Source organism: Scyliorhinus canicula, chromosome 12 (assembly GCF_902713615.1).
Source record: "Scyliorhinus canicula chromosome 12, sScyCan1.1, whole genome shotgun sequence".
NCBI classification, from domain to species: Eukaryota; Metazoa; Chordata; class Chondrichthyes; order Carcharhiniformes; family Scyliorhinidae; genus Scyliorhinus; species Scyliorhinus canicula.
Genome location: NC_052157.1, coordinates 99050075 through 99068991, shown reverse-complemented (window position 1 = coordinate 99068991; position 18917 = coordinate 99050075). Strand labels below are relative to the sequence as shown.

General features: G+C 43.4%; 1 protein-coding gene across 1 annotated transcript; it reads left to right on the top strand.

Annotated features, from left to right (window-relative positions):
- The first annotated feature begins 342 nt into the window (after positions 1–342).
- Positions 343–18645, top strand: LOC119974911 (myosin regulatory light chain 2, ventricular/cardiac muscle isoform-like). The gene is made up of 7 exons (XM_038814252.1): positions 343–489; positions 667–756; positions 1166–1241; positions 1342–1443; positions 12759–12837; positions 15883–15931; positions 18301–18645. Exons 1-7 carry the CDS (start codon positions 487–489, stop codon positions 18403–18405), a joined length of 504 nt encoding a protein of 167 aa, XP_038670180.1. The 5' UTR covers positions 343–486; the 3' UTR covers positions 18406–18645.
- Positions 18646–18917: the final 272 nt, after the last annotated feature.

Here is an 18917-nt window from a genome sequence, read left to right as displayed (position 1 = left end):
TTGTTAATTGAAATAAAGTTCTATGTGCAATAGGGAGCAATGGCACACTGAGTGACCCATTGCACACCCTCAATCTGAGATCTGAGAGAGTGAATGAAGGAATGGTGGTCCCCAATGGGAGATGCTGTAGCCTAACTCATTCTTCAACTAAAGGCTCATGGCCTGAAACTTCTCCAGTCAGTCTCTGATTGGACTGCTCCGTCCTGAGGTATAATGGGTGACACATTGCAAACTAATGTCCCAAGACCACCCCATCTGCTGAATTCTCTGAGAGGTTCCAACCATTCTCTCTTTGTGATCTGAAGGTCAGTCATGCTTCAGATAACGAGCCTATTAGGTTACCGGTCTGAACATTTGCCATGTTTAGCTCCTGTATCTATACTTGGAGCATGTATATTTTTACTCCCACAGACTCTCTATATAATAGAATAGTCCCACCTTCTTTCGTTTGGATCATCTAATTGTTGAGAGGATACAGGGTTCGAGATGGTAGGCAGCCAGGATCTTGTAGTCTTTCTGCTTCATTTTCACCTCTAGCTGCTGTTTTCTCATTTCACATTAACTCTCTTTTTTTATTTTCCTTTTTCTTTTGCTGTTTTGTCTTCAGCCTGAACTTCCTCTTTATCTCAGAGTTTGACGTTATCAGTGTTTTCATGTGTTTTCTAGTCCCCAAAGAAAGCCAAGAAGAAGTTGGAGGGAGGAAGCTCCAATGTTTTCTCAATGTTTGACCAAACTCAGATCCAAGAGTTCAAGGAGGTGAGTGTGAAATACCTCTCCCTGCCCCCCGTGTTAAGCCAGAATGCACCACAGTCAGTTAACATCAAACTGTGCCTGACCTGAATATGAGCAGAGCTTTCCTCTTAAACATCAGTCAGGGGGGAAAAAATCACAGCAAATTTCACTTTGTGACACAAAGCAGTTTAAAAATCTGAATGGTATTTTGCTTTGATCCCTTTCTGCACATACCAGGGCTTTGTGTTTTTCTCCAGTTCTGCTAAGATCCTTTCATTTATAATTTCAATGTACAAGATGATGAGGGAAGTGTTAGGTGATTTGGCAATACAGGCACTGTAAAATATAAAAGCTTTTATTCTCTCACACTGTGTAGCTGTCTTTGTCTGTTATCTGCTGGCCCACATGCCAATCTCATTCATTTTCTTTGCAGGCTTTCACTATCATGGACCAGAATAGAGACGGTTTCATTAATAAGGAGGATCTAAGAGACACCTTTGCTGCTCTAGGTAAGGATCCACATCCCCACATTTCACAAAGATTTTTAAGGAATACACGCGTGTCGAGTGCAGTTTAAAATAACTAGAACTACAACTGGTTTGTCACCAGGTCGTGCTGCCAAAAGTGAAGAGTTGGATGTGATGTTGAGTGAGGCACCAGGAGCAATAAACTTCACTGTCTTTCTGACCATGTTCGGTGAGAAACTGAAAGGTAAGAGCAACAAGAAATTCTTGATTAATTCACTCTTGATTAATCAGGGAACTGGGGTTAAGGGGAGAAGGTAGGGGAATAGGGATGATGGAGCAGGCTCGATGGGCTGAATACCCAATTCTGCTCCTATATCTTGTGGTCTTATGGTTTAAATGGTTGCCAACCTTGGGATAAAGTCCAGGACATGTCAAAGAACCGCCTAACCGTTTAATAAAGTGCTGACGTAAAGTATATTTGTTATTATCCTGTTTGTTCAGTAGAAATGTGGATACTTATAATAAGAACATGAAAAAGGCTGGAAATACTCAGCAAGTCAGGCCATATCTGTGGAGAGTAAGAGTTAATTTTTCAGCTTGATAACCTTCTTTATCAGAGTCTATAACCTGTCTCCATTTCAGTCATTATTTCATTGGATTTTGCTCAAAGTTGCTTTTCTCATATTTTGACATCACAGTCAGGCTAATTTAATGTGAAGTAAAATTATTTTTTTCCCGCTCAATTGTATTGTAGTATTGGGAAGACCATCATAATTCCAGGAGGAATCAGACATCCTTACTAACTGATAATATCAGTAAAATAATTAGAATAAATCAAAACAGAAAGAGCTGGAAAGACTCCACAGGTCTTGAGAATGATGATGTGGAGTTGCCGGCATTGGACTGGGGTGAGCACAGTAAAAATTCTTACAACACAAGGTTAAAGTCTAACAGGTTTGTTTCAAACACTAGCTTTCGGAGCACTGCTTCCTTCCTGCCTTCATCGATTGGGCCATTGAGTATAAAAATTGGCAAGTCATGCAGCTGTACAGAAACCTAGTTTGGAATATTGTGTACAATTCTGATCACCACACTACCAGAAGGATGTGGAGGCTTTGGAGAGGGTACATTAGAGACTTACCAGGATGTCCCCTGGTCTGCAAGGTATTAGCTGTAAGAGGAGGTTGGATAAACTCAGACTGTTTTCACTAGAGCGCAGGTGGTTGAGGGACGACCTGTTTACAAGATTATGAGGGGCATGGACAGAGTGGATAGTCAGATACTTTTTCCCAGGGTGAAAAAGTCAATTACCATTTAAGGTGCTGTTTTGGGGAAAGTTTAGAGCAGATGTGCGAGGCATGTTTTTACACAGAAGGTGGTGAATGTCTGGAGCGGCTGTTTTTTTTCTGGGAGGTGGTGGAAGCCGATATATTAAAGACGTTTAAGAGGCGTTTTGACGCATACATGTTCAAGAGAAAGATGGATCGTTTTTTGAAGAATAAAGGAATAATATAGTGTTCGGGCGGGCAAGTGGAGTTGAGCCCACAAAAGATCAGCCATGATCTCATTGAATGGCGGAGCAGGCTCTTAGTTCTTATATTCTTATGATAGGATGGGAATAGAGGGATATGGACCCTGGAAGTGCAGAAGGTTTTAGTTGGGACAAACACATGATTGGTGCAGGCTAGGAAGGCCAAAGGGCCTGTTCCTGTGCTGTACTGTTCTTTTACATGGCTAAGATAGCTTATTGATGATTTGGAAAACTTCATGTTTGTCTCTCTTGAAAATTGTGTCTTTCACGGCGCTTCAATGTGTTTTCTAAATTCTTGAGATGCTCCTGTTCAGTCCTGCTGGTAATTAAAATGTTGCCCATAAAACATTGAACACCATTGAGGCCACTGAGGATTTGGAATAGGACTGGTGCTGACGTTATTCTGAACGGAAGGCACGTGTACCTTAGCAGTCCTTTGTGTGTTACAATAGGTTGCAACTCAGCTGTTCCTTTAGCTGGAGGTATGTATTCTTGGCAAAAATCTATCATACTGAACTGTCATCCATCTGACAATCCAACAAATAGGTCCTCTGTTTTAAAAAAAATAAATTTTGATTGCCCAATTCCTTTTTTCCCCAATTAAGCGACAATTGAGTGTGGCTGTTATGGGCCAGGGTTTAGAGAACCCCAAAGTGTATCATGGAGTTCCCCTGACCCAGAACATTTACTAGATTGTGGTATGGGGAGCACATGGCCCACTCTACAGGTGTGGTGGAGCAGAAAATTAAAATTAAATTTTGAAGCAAAACAATGTTTATTCTATATTTTAAAACATAGAGTGAACATCTTAGCAAACATCAATTCAAATACAACCCCCAAAGAATACAACATTCTAAGTAATCCTTAAACTTTCATTTTTGTGTCAGACGGATTGCTGGTCACATAAATTTGAAAATGTTGCAAAGGCAGCACCAAACTCAAAGTCTCCTCCTCAATCGTGGAATATTTCTTCTGGTGAGAATTCAATTTCTTCAAAAAATAACCAATAGGCTGCTCTTGCCCTTCGTTGTAAAAGTACCGCACCTACACCCACATCACTCGCATCAACAGCCACTTTGAATGGTTTTGTGTAATTTGGGATGACTAACACAGGATCAGTGGTTAACACAACCTTCAGGCCGTCAAATGCCTGTTGACACTCTGCTGCCCACTGGAATTTGTTACGCTTCTTGAGCAAGTCAGTCAGTGGAGTGACCACACTGCTAAAATCTGGTACAAATTTCCGGTAAAATCCACTCATACCCAGAAATCGCATTATTTCCCGTTGCGTCGAGGGTATCGGAAACTCCCTAATAACTTTTGTTTTCACATCCCGTGGGACCATTTGACCCTATCCAATTGTATGGCCAAGGAAAGTGACTTGGGATTTTCCAAATTGACTTTTGGCTAGGTTTATCACCAAACCCACCCCCTGAAGACGATCGAATAACTCCCTCAGATGCTTTGATTCTTCTGTCCATGTCTGGCTAAAAATTACCAGATCGTCGATGTATACTGCACAATTGGGTAATCCTGAAACGACTTTGTTAGTTAACCGTTAAAATGTGGCTGGGGCGTTTTTCATGCCAAATGGCATAACTTTGAATTGGTATATACCATCTGGAGTCACAAAAGCTGAAATCTACTTCGCTCTGTCGGATAAAGGTACCTGCCAGTAACCTTTGAGTAAATCCAATTTGGAAATAAAAGTGGATTGTCCACCTTCTCAATGCAATCCTCCAAGCATGGGATAGGATAAGAGTCCATTATTGTAACTGCATTTACCTTTCTATAGTCTGCACACAATCGTTGGGTATTGTCTGGTTTAGGCACCATCACTATGGGTGAGCTCCGTTGGCTGCAACCCACTTCAATTATGCCATCTTTAAGCGTACTTTCAATCTCTTTGTTAACTGTGCCAATTTTAAAGGGTTAAGTCCATATGGATGTTGTTTAATTGGAACAGCATTTCCCACATCTACATCATGTAGAGCCATTTTAGTACTTCCCAATTTATCTCCCCAAACTTGCCCATGTGATATCAATAACTTGGGCAGCAGGGTAGCATGGTGGTTAGCATAAATGCTTCACAGCTCCAGGGTCCCAGGTTCGATTCCCGGCTGGGTCACTATCTGTGTGGAGTCTGCACGTCCTCCCCCTGTGTGCGTGGGTTTCCTCCGGGTGCTCCGGTTTCCTCCCACAGTCCAAAGATGTGCGGGTTAGGTGGATTGGCCATGCTAAATTGCCCGTAGTGTCCTAATAAAAGTAAGGTTAAGGGGGGGGGTTGTTGGGTTATGGGTATAGGGTGGATACGTGGGTTTGCGTAGGGTGATCATGGCTCGGCACAACATTGAGGGCCGATGGGCCTGTTCTGTGCTGTACTGTTCTATGTTCTAACTCTTTCAGGTCAGTCCATTTTTCCTCTGGAAGGCAACTCAACAATTTATCCCAATTTTTAAGGACATCCTCATTTTCCAATTTAATTTGAGGTATGTCAAATTCACAGTCATCTGGATTTGGTTTGTCACTTTGAGTTAGAATCATTAAAACCTCCTTCTTTTTCTCTCCTTCCCTTCCAAAGTATCTTTTAAGCATATTCACATGACACACACACAGTGAGTTTTCCTTCTATCTGGCGTTCTTTCCACATAATTCACCTCACTTAATTTCCTTTCAATCTAATAAGGTCCACAAAACCTTGCTTTTAAAGGTTCACCTACCACTGGCAACAATACTAAAACTTTATCTCCACAGGCAAAACTACGAACTTTGGATTTCTCGTCTGCTACCCATTTCATCACATGTTGTGCAACTTTTAAATGTTGTCTAGCCAATTCCCCTGCTCTATTTAATTGTTCCTTAAAATTTGACACGTAATCCAATAATGTAAGTCCTGATTTCTCACTGACCAATTTTTCCTTAACCAATTTAAGTGGTCCTCTTACATCATGATCAAAAATTAGTTCAAAAGGTCTGAATTTGGTTGACTAATTAGGTGCATTCCAAATTGCAAACAGTACGAATGGAATTACTTTATCCCAATCCTCAGGATAATCTTGACAATAAGCCCTTAACATTGTCTTTAATATCTGATGCCACCTTTCTGATGCTCCCTGCCATTCTGGATGGTACACAGTTGATACAAATGGTTTTATTCCTGAGCTATCCATAACTTGTTTGAATAACCTTGAGGTAAAATTTGATCCTTGATCCGATTGTCTTTCTGTGAGTAGTTCCATATCTAGTAAACAATTTAAGTAACTCCTCCACAATCTTTTTAGCTGTAATATTACGTACTGGAATGGCCTCTGGAAACCTAGTAGACACACACTATTATAGTCAAAAGATATTGATTCCCACTTTTCGTTTTAAGAAGCGGTCCTATGCAATCAATTAGGACCCTTGTAAAAGGTTCCTCAAATGCTGGAATGGGTATTAAGGGCGTTGGCTTTATCACTGCTTGAGGTTTCCCTATCACTTGACGTGTGTGACATGATCGACAAAATCTTACGACATCTGTATGTAGTCCAGGCCAAAAAAATGTTTTTGTATTTTAGCTTGAGTTTTCCTTACTCCCAAATGACTTCCCACTGGTACCTCATGTGCTACTTACAACAACTCCTTTCGATACCCTACCAGCAAGGGGCTGGGGCTGTTTAGCACAGAGCTAAATCGCTGGCTTTGAAAGCAGACCAAGCAGGCCAGCAGCACGGTTCAATTCCCGTAACAGCCTTCCCGAACAGGCGCCGGAATGTGGCGACTAGGGGCTTTTCACAGTAACTTCATTTGAAGCCTACTCGTGACAATAAGTGATTTTCATTTTCATTTTCATTTTCAATACTACTTCATGAACTTCTGCCCACTTTTCATCCGCCTGCATATACCCCTACGTTTTCTCATCAAGACATCACTTTTACGGTAATAACACTCTGGTAAACACGCAGATTCCTCTTCCGTGCATGCTTTCTGATACATCCAGTTTATTTCGACACCTTTCAGTTGTAACTCCACCAATTTTCCTGAACTAAACTAAACTAAGCCTCATCCTCCACATGTTCTTGCTCTTTTTCAACCATCTGATCAAAAATTGTTTCTGATAATTGTACTTCAACTTGATCTTCACTCTTTGATTTCTCCTCTTGTCTTAACCTGTGAATTTGCGACCTTGTTACTACAAAATCCAGAATAATCCCAGGCTACTTGTCCTTCAACATTTCAGTTGTCTGATTTTCTACTGGCTTATCAACCACTGTAGGCATCACTCCCATCTGCGATCCAGCTATATCATTACCCAAGATAAACTGTATTCCTGGACAAGATAGTTTCTCTATTACTCCTACTACCACTTCACCAATCTTCACTGGACTTTCCAACCTTACCTTATATAATGGAACACTACTCCTCTCACCCTGAATTCCACATATTGCCATATTTTCTGGCAACATTCTTGCCAAACTACATAACTCCTCATCTCTTACCATAAAGATTGGCTAGCTCCCGTATCTCTTAAAATTGTGACTGCTTTACCTGCTGCTCCTGATACACATGAGTAAACTTTACCCACACAAGTAAGTTCTTTAAAGAGATCTGGCACCTTCTTATCAATCACCTCTTGATCAGGCCACACAATGTTTTGCACCTCCTTTGCTTCACTTGGGCTTTCTTTTACCATTTTAATCTCACATGGAAACAAAAGCCCCATCTGGTGGAAGAAAGGCAGAAGTGCACTGACCTGAGCATCCTGTGTACATCATCATCTGGTGGCCGGCAATGAGAACTGCGCTGATCTGAACACCCCGGACCTGGTTCCATCTGGTGGTTGAATAGCGGAATCATCCTGATCTGGATTTCTTAGGTGAAACGCCAACTGGTGGTCGATTGACGGAATTGTGCCAACCTAAACCGCTCAATAAATGAGTTTCCCAGAGGCCGTAACCAGAGTAGTGAAGACCATCTCAGACCTATCCCTTTACATAGAACTGTACAGCACAGTACAGGCCCTTCGGCCCATGATGTTGTGCCGAACTAGTCTGAAACTAAGATCAAATCAACCTACTCCCAATCATTCTAGTGCACTCCATATGCCTATCCAATAACCGCTTGAAAGTTCCTAAAGTGTCTGATTCCACTACCACAGCTGGGAGTGCGTTCCATGCCCCAACCACTCTGAGTAAAGACATTGTGGACCGAAGGGCCTGTACTGTGCTGTACAGTAAAGAACCTACCTCTGACATCCTCCTATATCTTCCACCATGAACCTTATAGTTATTCCCCCTTGTAAGAGCTACATCCACCCAAGGAGAAAGTCGCTGAACATCCACTCTATCTATCCCTTTCATCATCTTATACACCTCAATTAAGTCACCTCCCATCCTCCTTAGCTCCAAGAAAAGCCCTAGCTCCCTCAACCTTTCCTCATAAGACCTACCCTCCAATCCAGGCAGCATCCTGGTAAATCTCCTTTGCACCCTTTCCAATGCTTCCACATCCTTCCTATAATGAGGTGACCAGAACTGCACACAGTACTCCAAATGTGGTCTAACCAAGGTCTTGTACAGTTGCAGCATAAACTCTTAAATTCAATCCCCCTGTTGATGAATGCCAACACACTATAGGCTTTCTTCACAGTCTATCCACTTGGGTGGCAACTTTCAGAGATCTATGGACATGAACTCCGAGATTTCTCTGCTCCTCCACATTCTTCAGAACCCTGCCGTTAACCCTGTAATCCGCATTCAAAGTTGTCCTACCAAAATGAATCACGTCACACTTATCAGGGTTAAACTCTATCTCCCACTTTTCAGCCCAGCTCTGCATCCTATCAATGTCTCTTTGCAGCCTACAACAACCCTTCACATTATCCACTACTCCACCAATCTTGGTGTCATCAGAAAATTTACTAACCCAACCTTCAACTCCATCATCCAATCATTGATAAAAATCACAAATAGCAGAGGACCCAGCACTGATCCCTGTGGTACACCGCTGGCGACTGGGCTCCAGGATGAAAATTTACCATCTACCACCACCCTCTGTCTTCTATGTGATAGCCAGTAACTGATCCAATCGGCCAAATTTCCCTCTATGCCATGCCTCCTTACTTTCTGCATGAACCGACCATGGGGCATCTTATCAAACGCCTTACTAAAATCCATGTATGCAACATCAACTGCTCTACCTTCATTTATGTACTTAGTTACCTCCTCAAAGGATACAATCAAACTTGTGAGGCAAGACTTACCCCTCACAAATCTGTGCTGACTATCCTGGATTAAGCTGCATCTTTCCAAATGATCATAAATCCTATCCCTTGGGACCCTTTCCAATAATTTACCTATGACCGAAGTGAGACTAACCGGCCTATAATTCACAGGGTTATACTTATTCCCTTTCTTGAACAAGGGGACAACTTCATCTCTCTCCAGTCTTCTGGCACTATTCCTGTAGACAGCGAGGACATAAAGATCAAAGCCAAAGGATCTGCAATCTCATCCCTCGCTTCCCAAAGAATCCTAGGATATATCCCATCAGGCCCAGGGGACTTGTCTATCCTCAGGCTTCTCAGAATTTCTATCATATCTTCCTTCCGAATATCTACCTCCTCCAACCTACCAGCCTGTATCGCACTATCCTCCTCAACAACATGGCCCCTCTCCTTTGTGAGCACTGAAGAAAAGTATTAATTTAGGGCCTCTCCTATATCTTCAGACTCCATGCACATGTTCCCACTACTGTCCTTGACTGGCCCTAACTTCACCTTGGTCATTCTTTTATTCGTCACATAAGTGTAAAAAGCCTTGGGGTTTTCCTTGATCCTATCCGCCATGGACTTCTCATGTCCCCTCCAAGCTCTCCTAAGCCCTTTCTTGAGCTCTTTCCTAGCTATCTTATATCCCTCAAGTGCCCTAACTGAACCTTGTTTTCTCATCCTTACATAACCCCCTTCTTCCTCTTGACAAGACATTCAACCTCTTTTGTAAACCATGGTTTCCTCACCCGATCATTTCCTCCCTGCCTGACAGGGACATACATATCACGGAGACGCTGTATTTGCTCCTTGAACAAGCTCCACATCTCAATTGTGCCTATCCCTGGCAGTTCCTGTTTCCAACTTATGCTCCCCATTCTTGCCTAATCGCATCGTAATTACCCTTCCCCGAGTTATAAAACTTGCCCTGCCATATGTTCCTATCCCTCGCCATTGCTATAGTGAAACTCACCGAATTGTGGTCACTATCTCCAAAGTGGTCTCCCACAACGAAATCTAACACTTGGCCCGGTTCATTACCCAGTACCAAATCCAATGTGGCCCCGCCTCTTGACGGTTTATGTGGATATATTGTGTGAGGAAACCCTCCTGCACACACTGGATAAAAACAGCCCCATTCAAACTATTCGAATTATAGTGGTTCCAATCAATATTCGGAAAGTTAAAGTCACCCATGACAACTACCCTGTGACTACCGTACCTATCCAAAATCTGAATTGCAATCTTTTCCTCCACATCTCTGTTACTGTTTGAGGGCCTATAGAAAACTCCTAACAAAGTGACCGCTCCTTTCCTATTTCTAACTTCAGCCCACACTGCCTCAGTGGACAGATCCTCCTCAAACTGCCTTTCTGCAACCGTTATACTATCCTTGATTAACAATGCTACTCCTCAACCTCTTTTACCGCCTTCCCTAATCTTACTGAAACATCTAAACCCCGGAACATCCAACAACCATTCCTGACCCTGTTCTATCCACGGCTCCGTAATGGCCACAACATCATAGTCCCAGGTACCAATCCATGCTTCAAGCTCACCAACCTTATTCCTGATGCTCCTCGCATTGAAGTACACACACTTCAAACCACCAACATGCCTGCAGGTCCACTCTTGTGACCTTGGTACCTTCCTCAGTACTGCACTACCCTCAACTTCCTGAACTCCAGCAACGCTATCTCCTGGACTACAAATCAGTTTCCCACCCCCCTGCCAAATTAGTTTAAACCCCCCCCCCCTCCGAAGAGCTGCAGCAAATTCTCCTCCCAGGATATTGGTGCCCCTCTGGTTCAGGTGTAACCCGACCTTCCCCAGAATGTGCTCCAATTATCCAAGTAACTGAAACCCTCCCTCCTACACCATCCCTGTAGCCACGTGTTTAACTGCACTCTCTCCCTGTTCCTCACCTCGCTAGCACATGGCACTGGCAGCAACCCAGAGATGACAACACAGTCTGTCCTGGCCCTCAGCTTCCACCCTAGCTCCCTGAATTCGTGTTTTATATACCCATCCCTTTTCCTACCTATGTCATTGGTACCAATGTGTACCGATGTTGGTACTGATGTGGTACGACTTATGGCTGCTCCTTCTCCCTCTTGAGGATCCGAAAACACGATCAGAGATGTCACGGAGCTTGGCATCCGGGAGGCAACACACCAACAGTGAGCCTCCATCGTTGCCACAGAAATGACTATCTGTACCTCTAACTCTCCTGCTCTCCCCCTTTCCTTCTGAGCCACAGGGACAGACTCAGTGCCTGAGACCTGGTCACCGTGGCTTACCTCTGGTTGGTTCCCCCCCCCCCCCCCCCCCCCCCCCCCCCCACCACCCCACCCCCCCCACCCCCAACAGTATCCAAAACGGTATACTTGTAATTGAGAGGAACAACCGCAGGGGATCCCTGCACTGACTGCTTCTTCCCCCTCCTTTTAAACGTCACCCATCTACCTTCATTTTTAGGAGTAACTACAGCCCTGTAGCTTCTATCTATAACCGACTCTGTCTCCCGAATGATCCTCGGTTCATCCAGCTCCAGTTCCCCAATAAGGTCTTTGAGGAGCTGGAGATGGGTGCACTTCCCACAGGTGATTTCAGCAGGGCCACTGACGGTGTCCCTCACCTCGAACATCCTGCAGGAGGAACATTTGCACTGGTCTCTCTGCCATCCCTTCCATTTATCCACTTGACAATTACAGAGAAAAAAAAGCTTTCCTGATTTTCACACAGGTTAGAGGTGGTGGAAGGGTGGGGAGAGGAAAAGGAAAGAAAAGCTGACCTTACCAACTCACCACACAGTCTTTTTGTTTGGTTAGAGGAGGAGGATGGGTGGGAGACACTACCTGTCTCGGGTTTAGCCACTGCCTAAAATATATTAGTTCTAGAAACTCACCCGACAGCAGCTTTCCAAAATTCACTCCCCGCAACAGCCAATCAGCGTCGCCACTCTGCCGCCCTCTGCAGGATACTTGCCTCAACTTGTCCCATATCTCAGTAAGGCTGTTGGTCATTCTGTTGGAGTTGGAAACAAGTATGAATTAAACAGGCATGAGGCTGTTCCTTTGAGTGAAGGCCAAGGCTGGTAAGTTAAAATGCCTCTCCAGAGGAAAATCTATTTGTCTAGGAGTACTGATTAAAAGCTCTTGCCAAAACATTATCTCTCACCATACACCGGTGGCTTTGATTCCTAAGTATTCTGAGAGGACAGCCTGCGGAAACAACCTTAGCACCGGATCAAGGACACTCATCTTTCATTTAATTTTAATTCCTACTATTTTAGCCCTCTCCTTCCCTCTGTGCCTGTGTGTTTGGGTAAATGGTGAGACGATAAAAGGTGGCGATACTTAGATGGCTGTTATTCTGTTATGATTATTGAATATTTCAACTTTCTTTCTGTTATAAATAAACAGTTATTTTGTTCAACTCATAAACCTGGTGGATGCAACTTATTGAGCAGTCAAGAGGCCAAAGGTTCTGCAAATTTAATACAGATTATTGGTTAATTCACTTGTGTTGGGACTCCGAGGCTTGTGGGACTGGAATTGACTGTGCACTCGGCCAGGGTATCGTAACAGCCTCCTCTAAAGCTCTCAATTTTGTTTCAGTATCTTGACACCCCACTATAAACATTTAGCAAGTGAATTATCTCATGTAGAGGGGAGTGTGAAAAGAATATTCAAATTTGAGACAAAAAATAATAACGAGCACAGCATTCAGAACACTGCAACCCAAATTTAATGGTGAATGATCCTATGATTTTCTTCAGGTGCTGACCCTGAAGAAACTATTGTAAATGCTTTCAAGATTTTTGACCCAGAAGCGAATGGATATATCAAAGCAGATTAGTAAGTATGAAATAAACTTTCTGTTCTTTCTGCTGGTTGTAGATTTACGCAGAGGACATTATCCACACCATGTAATCAAATTCTTCAAAATATTAATATTTAACATAGTCTTTGGTTGTAAACATTCACTTTTAGAGTATCTCTGCATGGGGTCTAATAGTCCTCATGAGGTCCACTGTTCCTCTATGAATATCCTTATTCCTCATTGTAGCCTCTCTTCTTCTATGGAGTCCTTTGTTCCTCTGAGGCATCCTTCTGAGGCATCCCGAACACCCGTCAGACAGACGTTAGAGGCAGGTTGGAGTGTTGGTGCAAAAGTGTTCAATGGTGACTATGTACATTGTTGTGCCCTAACCCCTAATTACACCCGTGTCAACTCCTTGTGATTTAACTTTCTTATTTTACATGGTCTATCCCTGTGGGAGGCACTGGCATGGGCCGTATCACTTCTTCCTCCCTTAGTGTGCTTGCTGGGCTACTCCATGGGATAGAGGTGAGGCTGGAATGGGCTTTGGAGGGTCCACGGTCACCCGGTGCTGCCAGCCCTGGAGGCATGCTCTCGTCTAAGCCATAGTCTTGATGCCCTCAGCCATGAAGCATTGAGACTGGGACATGTCCCTCAACTAGTGTGACATGTCTCTCACTGCTTTTTTGTCTCTGACATGTGACTGCTAAGGTAAGTCAGCACCTGGCCAATGCTCTTGATGCCCTCAGCCACAGATTTGAGCTTATTTCAAGTTTACAGCAAAGATGTGCCAGGCACTCATTGGTTTTAGAAGTCTTACAACACCAGGTTAAAGTCCAACATGTTTGTTTCAAACACTAGCTTTCAGAGCACAGCTCCTTCCTCAGGTGAATGTTGGAAGTCCATCAAGCCAAGTCCATCAAGGTGTGCCACCTGAGGAAGGAGCAGTGCTCCGACAGCTAGTGTTGAAACAAACATGTTGGACTTTAACCTGGTGTTGTAAGACTTCTTACTATGCTCACTCCAGTCCAATGCCGGCATCTCCACATCATTAGAACAATAAAGCCATTCTTCCAGCAAGAGAGCGAGTTCCTTCTCCTTTCAAGATCTAAACACTTCTGCCAAGCTCTCTCTCTCTTAGAATGCATCACACAGGAACCAATCACTGACTGTTGTCAGGCAGAACACGTCCCTGGAGAACTGACTAGTTGCCAGCCAACCAACTGAACCAACATCCTCCCAAACCTGTGCCGAAGATTCACTCGGTGTCGACGAATCTGTTTCTCCTCTTCAAAATACAAAACCTGGAAAACATTGTCCTGACTAGCAGGCTGCTTCACTTGGGTCAAAGAACAAAGAAAAATACAACCCTCTAAGCCTGCATCGACCATGCTGCCTGTCTAACCTAAAACCTTCTACACTTCCGTGGTCCTTATCCCTCTATTCGTGTATTTGTCAAGATGCCCTTAAATGTCACTATCGTCCCTGCTTCCACCACCTCCGCTGGCAGCGAGTTCCAGGCACCCACTACCCTTTGTGTAAAAAACTTCCCTTGCACATCTCCTTTGAACCTTGCCCCTCGCACCTTAAACCTATGCCCCCTAGTAATCGACTCTTCCACCCAAAGAAAATTTTTTGTATACTTCTGTCAGGTTGCCCCTCAACCTCCATCGGTCCAGTGAGAACAAACCAAGCTTATCCAACCTCTCCTCATAGCTAATGCCCTCCATACCAGGCAACATCCTGGTAAATCTCTTCTGTAACCTCTCCAAAGCCTCCACATCCTTCTGGTAGTGTGGCGACCAGAATTGAACACTATATTGCAAGTGTGGCCTAAGTAAGGTTCTATACTGGGCAGCACGGTAGCACAGTAGTTAGCACAGTTGCTCCACAGCACCAGGTTCGATTCTTGGCTTAGGTCACTCCCTGTGCGCATCTGCACGTTCTCCCTATGTCTGCATGGGTTTCCTCCGGGTGCTCCGATTTCCTCCCACAAGTCCCGAAAGACGTGCTGTTCGATCATTGGGACATTCTGAATTCTCCCTCTGTGTACCCGAACAGGCGCTGGAATGTGGTGACAAGGGGATTTTCACAGTAACGTCATTGCAGTGTCAATATAAGCCTACTTGTGACACTAAAGATTATTATTACAGCTGCAGCATGACTTGCCAGTTTTTATACTCAATGTTCTGGCTGATGAAGGCAAGCATCACATATGCCTTAAAGTCCTCTGCTTAAAAACACATTCTGATTTGGTCTACAGACCAAATCTAATAAAGTAAAACAAAATAAAATGGGAATAAGGAAAATAAACAGGAAGGACTAGTTCTTACTTATGTGCAGGACTTTGAATATTGTCATAAACTCTTTAAAACCAGTTTCTAAATCCCTTCGAGCACAGTTTTGGTGATCTGGTATTCTTGGACACATTCCAGATGTCTTGTTTCTTTTGTCAGGTGGATGTACCTTTAAGAAAGGGTGTTTAGCTGCAGTGATGTCAGTGTGTGGGTGGAGCCAGGCTGTCTGTCTGTCTTTTTACTTTCGTTTTGAGCTGTAAAGCTGCTTTGTGGCTCTGTGTTTTTTTTCAGAGTTGGAGAGCTGTATATCTCTCTCTCTAAAGAATGTCTCCAGATCACTTGATGATTTCAATGTAATATCTGTTTCTGTAGAGAATTTAAACCTGCTGTCTATGTTAAAAAAAGGGTTTAACTTATGGATGTTGCTAGGAAAGGTATGAAGGGTTACCTTGAGAGTATTGTACACGTTACGTGTGTTGGTGGTTGATGAGATGTTTACTGTGTGTTTATAAAATGCTAACTGGGTTCATAGAATAAACATTGTTTTGTTTTAAAAATACTTAAGGTCTCTGCTGCATCACACCTGGAGAGTGGACCCTTGTGCTCCCCATAACCAAAATCAATTAAAAATCGTTGGTCATGTGAACTCCATGATAGACTTTGGAGTTTTCTAAACCCTAGCCCATAACACATTATTGTTATTTGACATTTTTAAAGTTGTGGAATGTGGACTGTGTCACTCAACCCCGAACCGTCCATCTAAACTATCTCTTTCTGTTTCAGTATCAAGGAAATGCTGACGACCCAGGCTGATAGGTTTAATGAAGAAGAGGTAATGATTGAATGTTATCATTCAGGTTTTTCTTGGGCATAGCACTAGTCATTGTACAAAACCATCAACACTTTCAAAATTTACAGCAAGGTTTACAATGAGGCGCTATTTCATTTGTTGAGATTTTACACTTCCTAACGAGGTCTTTTTATTTCAAATTCTGTGATCGCTGTCCCTGCCGCTATTCAGTCGCAGGTCTAAAGAATGAAAGGTTCCTGTGAATTGATTCCTGCTGAGTGATTCAGTGAGAGATGCAGCAGTGTCATTGGAAAGGTGAATGTCAGTAGTGATTAACACAACATTATTATCTCCTGATGTCACTTGAGTGTTGAACACCTACTCGCCAGCAGGAATTACATCAGAATTTGAGTCAACGCAATCGTTTCTCTTCTCAGAACATAATGCTTAATGAGGGCTCTAAAATTAGATAATTCAGTTACAACCCCATTCCTGAATAGAACTATGAACATTCTAAAATTCACTGAGTCGTGACTGGCAAGAATCAACCCCCTTTGGTAATGAGGGCACATCACCATAATTTGATAACAAATCAAGCTCAAATAAGAGCAAAGAACAAAGAACAAAGCTTCTACAAGGAATCCCCGAGACCCTCCTGATGCAGAAAGAGAGTCAGATTGGAGAATTGGGGTCGGTTCATGATTCTGAAAGTTTCAGAATGTCTAAGCTCCAAAATGGTGGACACGTGGACACTGCGAGTTGGAAATCTGTCTCTTGCCATCCTGGTGTCGATCAAAAAATGCCACTCAGGGTCCAGGCCTGATGTAGGGAGTTGGACCCTTTGGAAATAGGGGCCTAAAATCTGTCCGGGGCCCTCTTTGGAAAGTTGGGTTCCCTTGAAGACCGTCGACACCATGATGACTCAGGAAAACCAGGGTTCCGTTGGGCCGAGCCAGCGGAACAGGCTGCCAGCTAAAAGTAAATTTTAAAGCAAGTTACTGAATGTGGAGCTGGAAGAAGAATTTGATCCCACCTTTAAACTCCAGGCAGTAACAGCCACTACTAAATCAGCAGACATTCCCCCAGTCAGGTGCCTGTCCCCAATCTTGCCTCCCTAGCTCACTGTCTCCCTGAGCAGCGATGCTGTTGCCTAATATCAGGTGTGTCCCATTCTGGCATGAGATTGATGAACATTTCTAGACCAATCAGTTTCGAACAAGGTATTGACCAGGGCTAGCGTCTCAAAGTTTATTCAAAGTAATATACTCAGCATTGAAATTACTCTCATCTCTCATCATTGGTCAGTCTATGCCTAGAGTATTGTGTCCAATTCTGGTCACCACACTTTAGGAAGGATGTGAGGGTCAAAACCTACAGAAAAGTGATAGACTCTTAACTGAACTTGGAAATGCCTCGCAAGCCACTGGGTTGTATTCCGGAAGGCAGCTCACCATCACTTTCTCAAGGTCATTTAGGGATAGACAATAAAAAGTGGGTTTACCTGGTTGCTGGGATGAGGAATTTTAGGTTGGAAAAGCTGAGCTTGTTCTCCCCCTGAGGCGAATGCAATGGAACTGCATGAGATTCTGACAGGTTTCGATATGGTAGACGTAGAAAGGTTTCTACGTCTACCATATCAGAGGGTTAGATAGGGTGGACAGCGAGAGCCTTCTCCCGCGGATGGAGGTGGCTAGCACGAGGGGACATAGCCTTAAATTGAGGGGTAATAGATATAGGACAGAGGTCAGAGGTAGGTTTTTTACGCAAAGAGTGGGGAGGCCGTGGAATGCCCTACCTGCAACAGTAGTGAACACGCCAACATTCAGGGCATTTAAAAATTTATTGGATAAGCATATGGATGATAAGGGGATAGTGTAGGTTAGATGGCCTTTAGATTTTTTCCATGTCGGTGCAACATCGAGGGCCGAAGGGCCTGTACTGCGCTGTATCGTTCTATGTTCTATGTTCTATGTTTCCCCATTGGCTGATGGTACAAGACTCAGGGACACTGTATTGGGCAAGAGATTCAGGAGCGAGTGTGTGGGAGATTTATTAAGCAGGGAATGGTAATGATCCCGCTGCCTCCAATGTTGCTGGAAATGGAGATGATCAATGATTTCAAAAGGAAATTGGATGGGAACTTGAGGAAAAAAACTTGCAGGGATACAAAGTGAAGTGAGGGAATGAGACCAAGTGAATTCCTCTACAGAAAGCCTGATTTGATGAGCAGAATGACAATGACCACAGAATTAGCGAGTTCATGACACAAGCTCCAATTGTGAATCTCCACTTGGTGAAATTAACTGTAAGCCCCATCGGGCTTGGAATATTCAAATTTCAAGCATCTAATTAATCTTCTGGTGGCTGAGTCTGTGACTATTGTGAATATTTTTCACTTTTTCTCCCTCCAGTGTGAGCAGATGTTTACTGCCTTCCCTGCTGATGTTTCTGGGAATCTCGACTATAAAAATCTGTGCTACGTGATCACACATGGTGAAGATAAGGATCAGGAGTGAGGAAACTCATCCTCAGGATAAAGATTGCCATTGAGACAGATGTAGTTCTTACTGCCTGCCAATGGGAATGTTCAGGAAAGATACATTTCACGTGTCAATTGTGGCATCATTGCCAGTATGTTCACAAACCTTCAAATGTTAACTTGATGTTAACCATTCTGATTATGTAAAATGTTTGTTGTAATTATATCCTGATCAGGACTTTCATTCAACTGTAAATAAATATTCTTATGAGCATAATTGTGATGATTAACTCATTAACCATTGTAACTCATTAACCATTGCAGCAACTCACCAAGGTTCCTTAGGCAGCACCATTCAAACCTGTGACTGCTCTACCTAGAAAGGCAAGGGCACCAGACACATAGGAACCCACCACCTGGAAGTTCCCCTCCAAGTTACTCACCATCTTAATTTGAAAATATACCGCCATTCCTTCACTGTCACTAGATCAAAATCCTGGAACTCCCTCCCTAACAGCACTGTGGGTGTACCTACATAACATGGGCTGC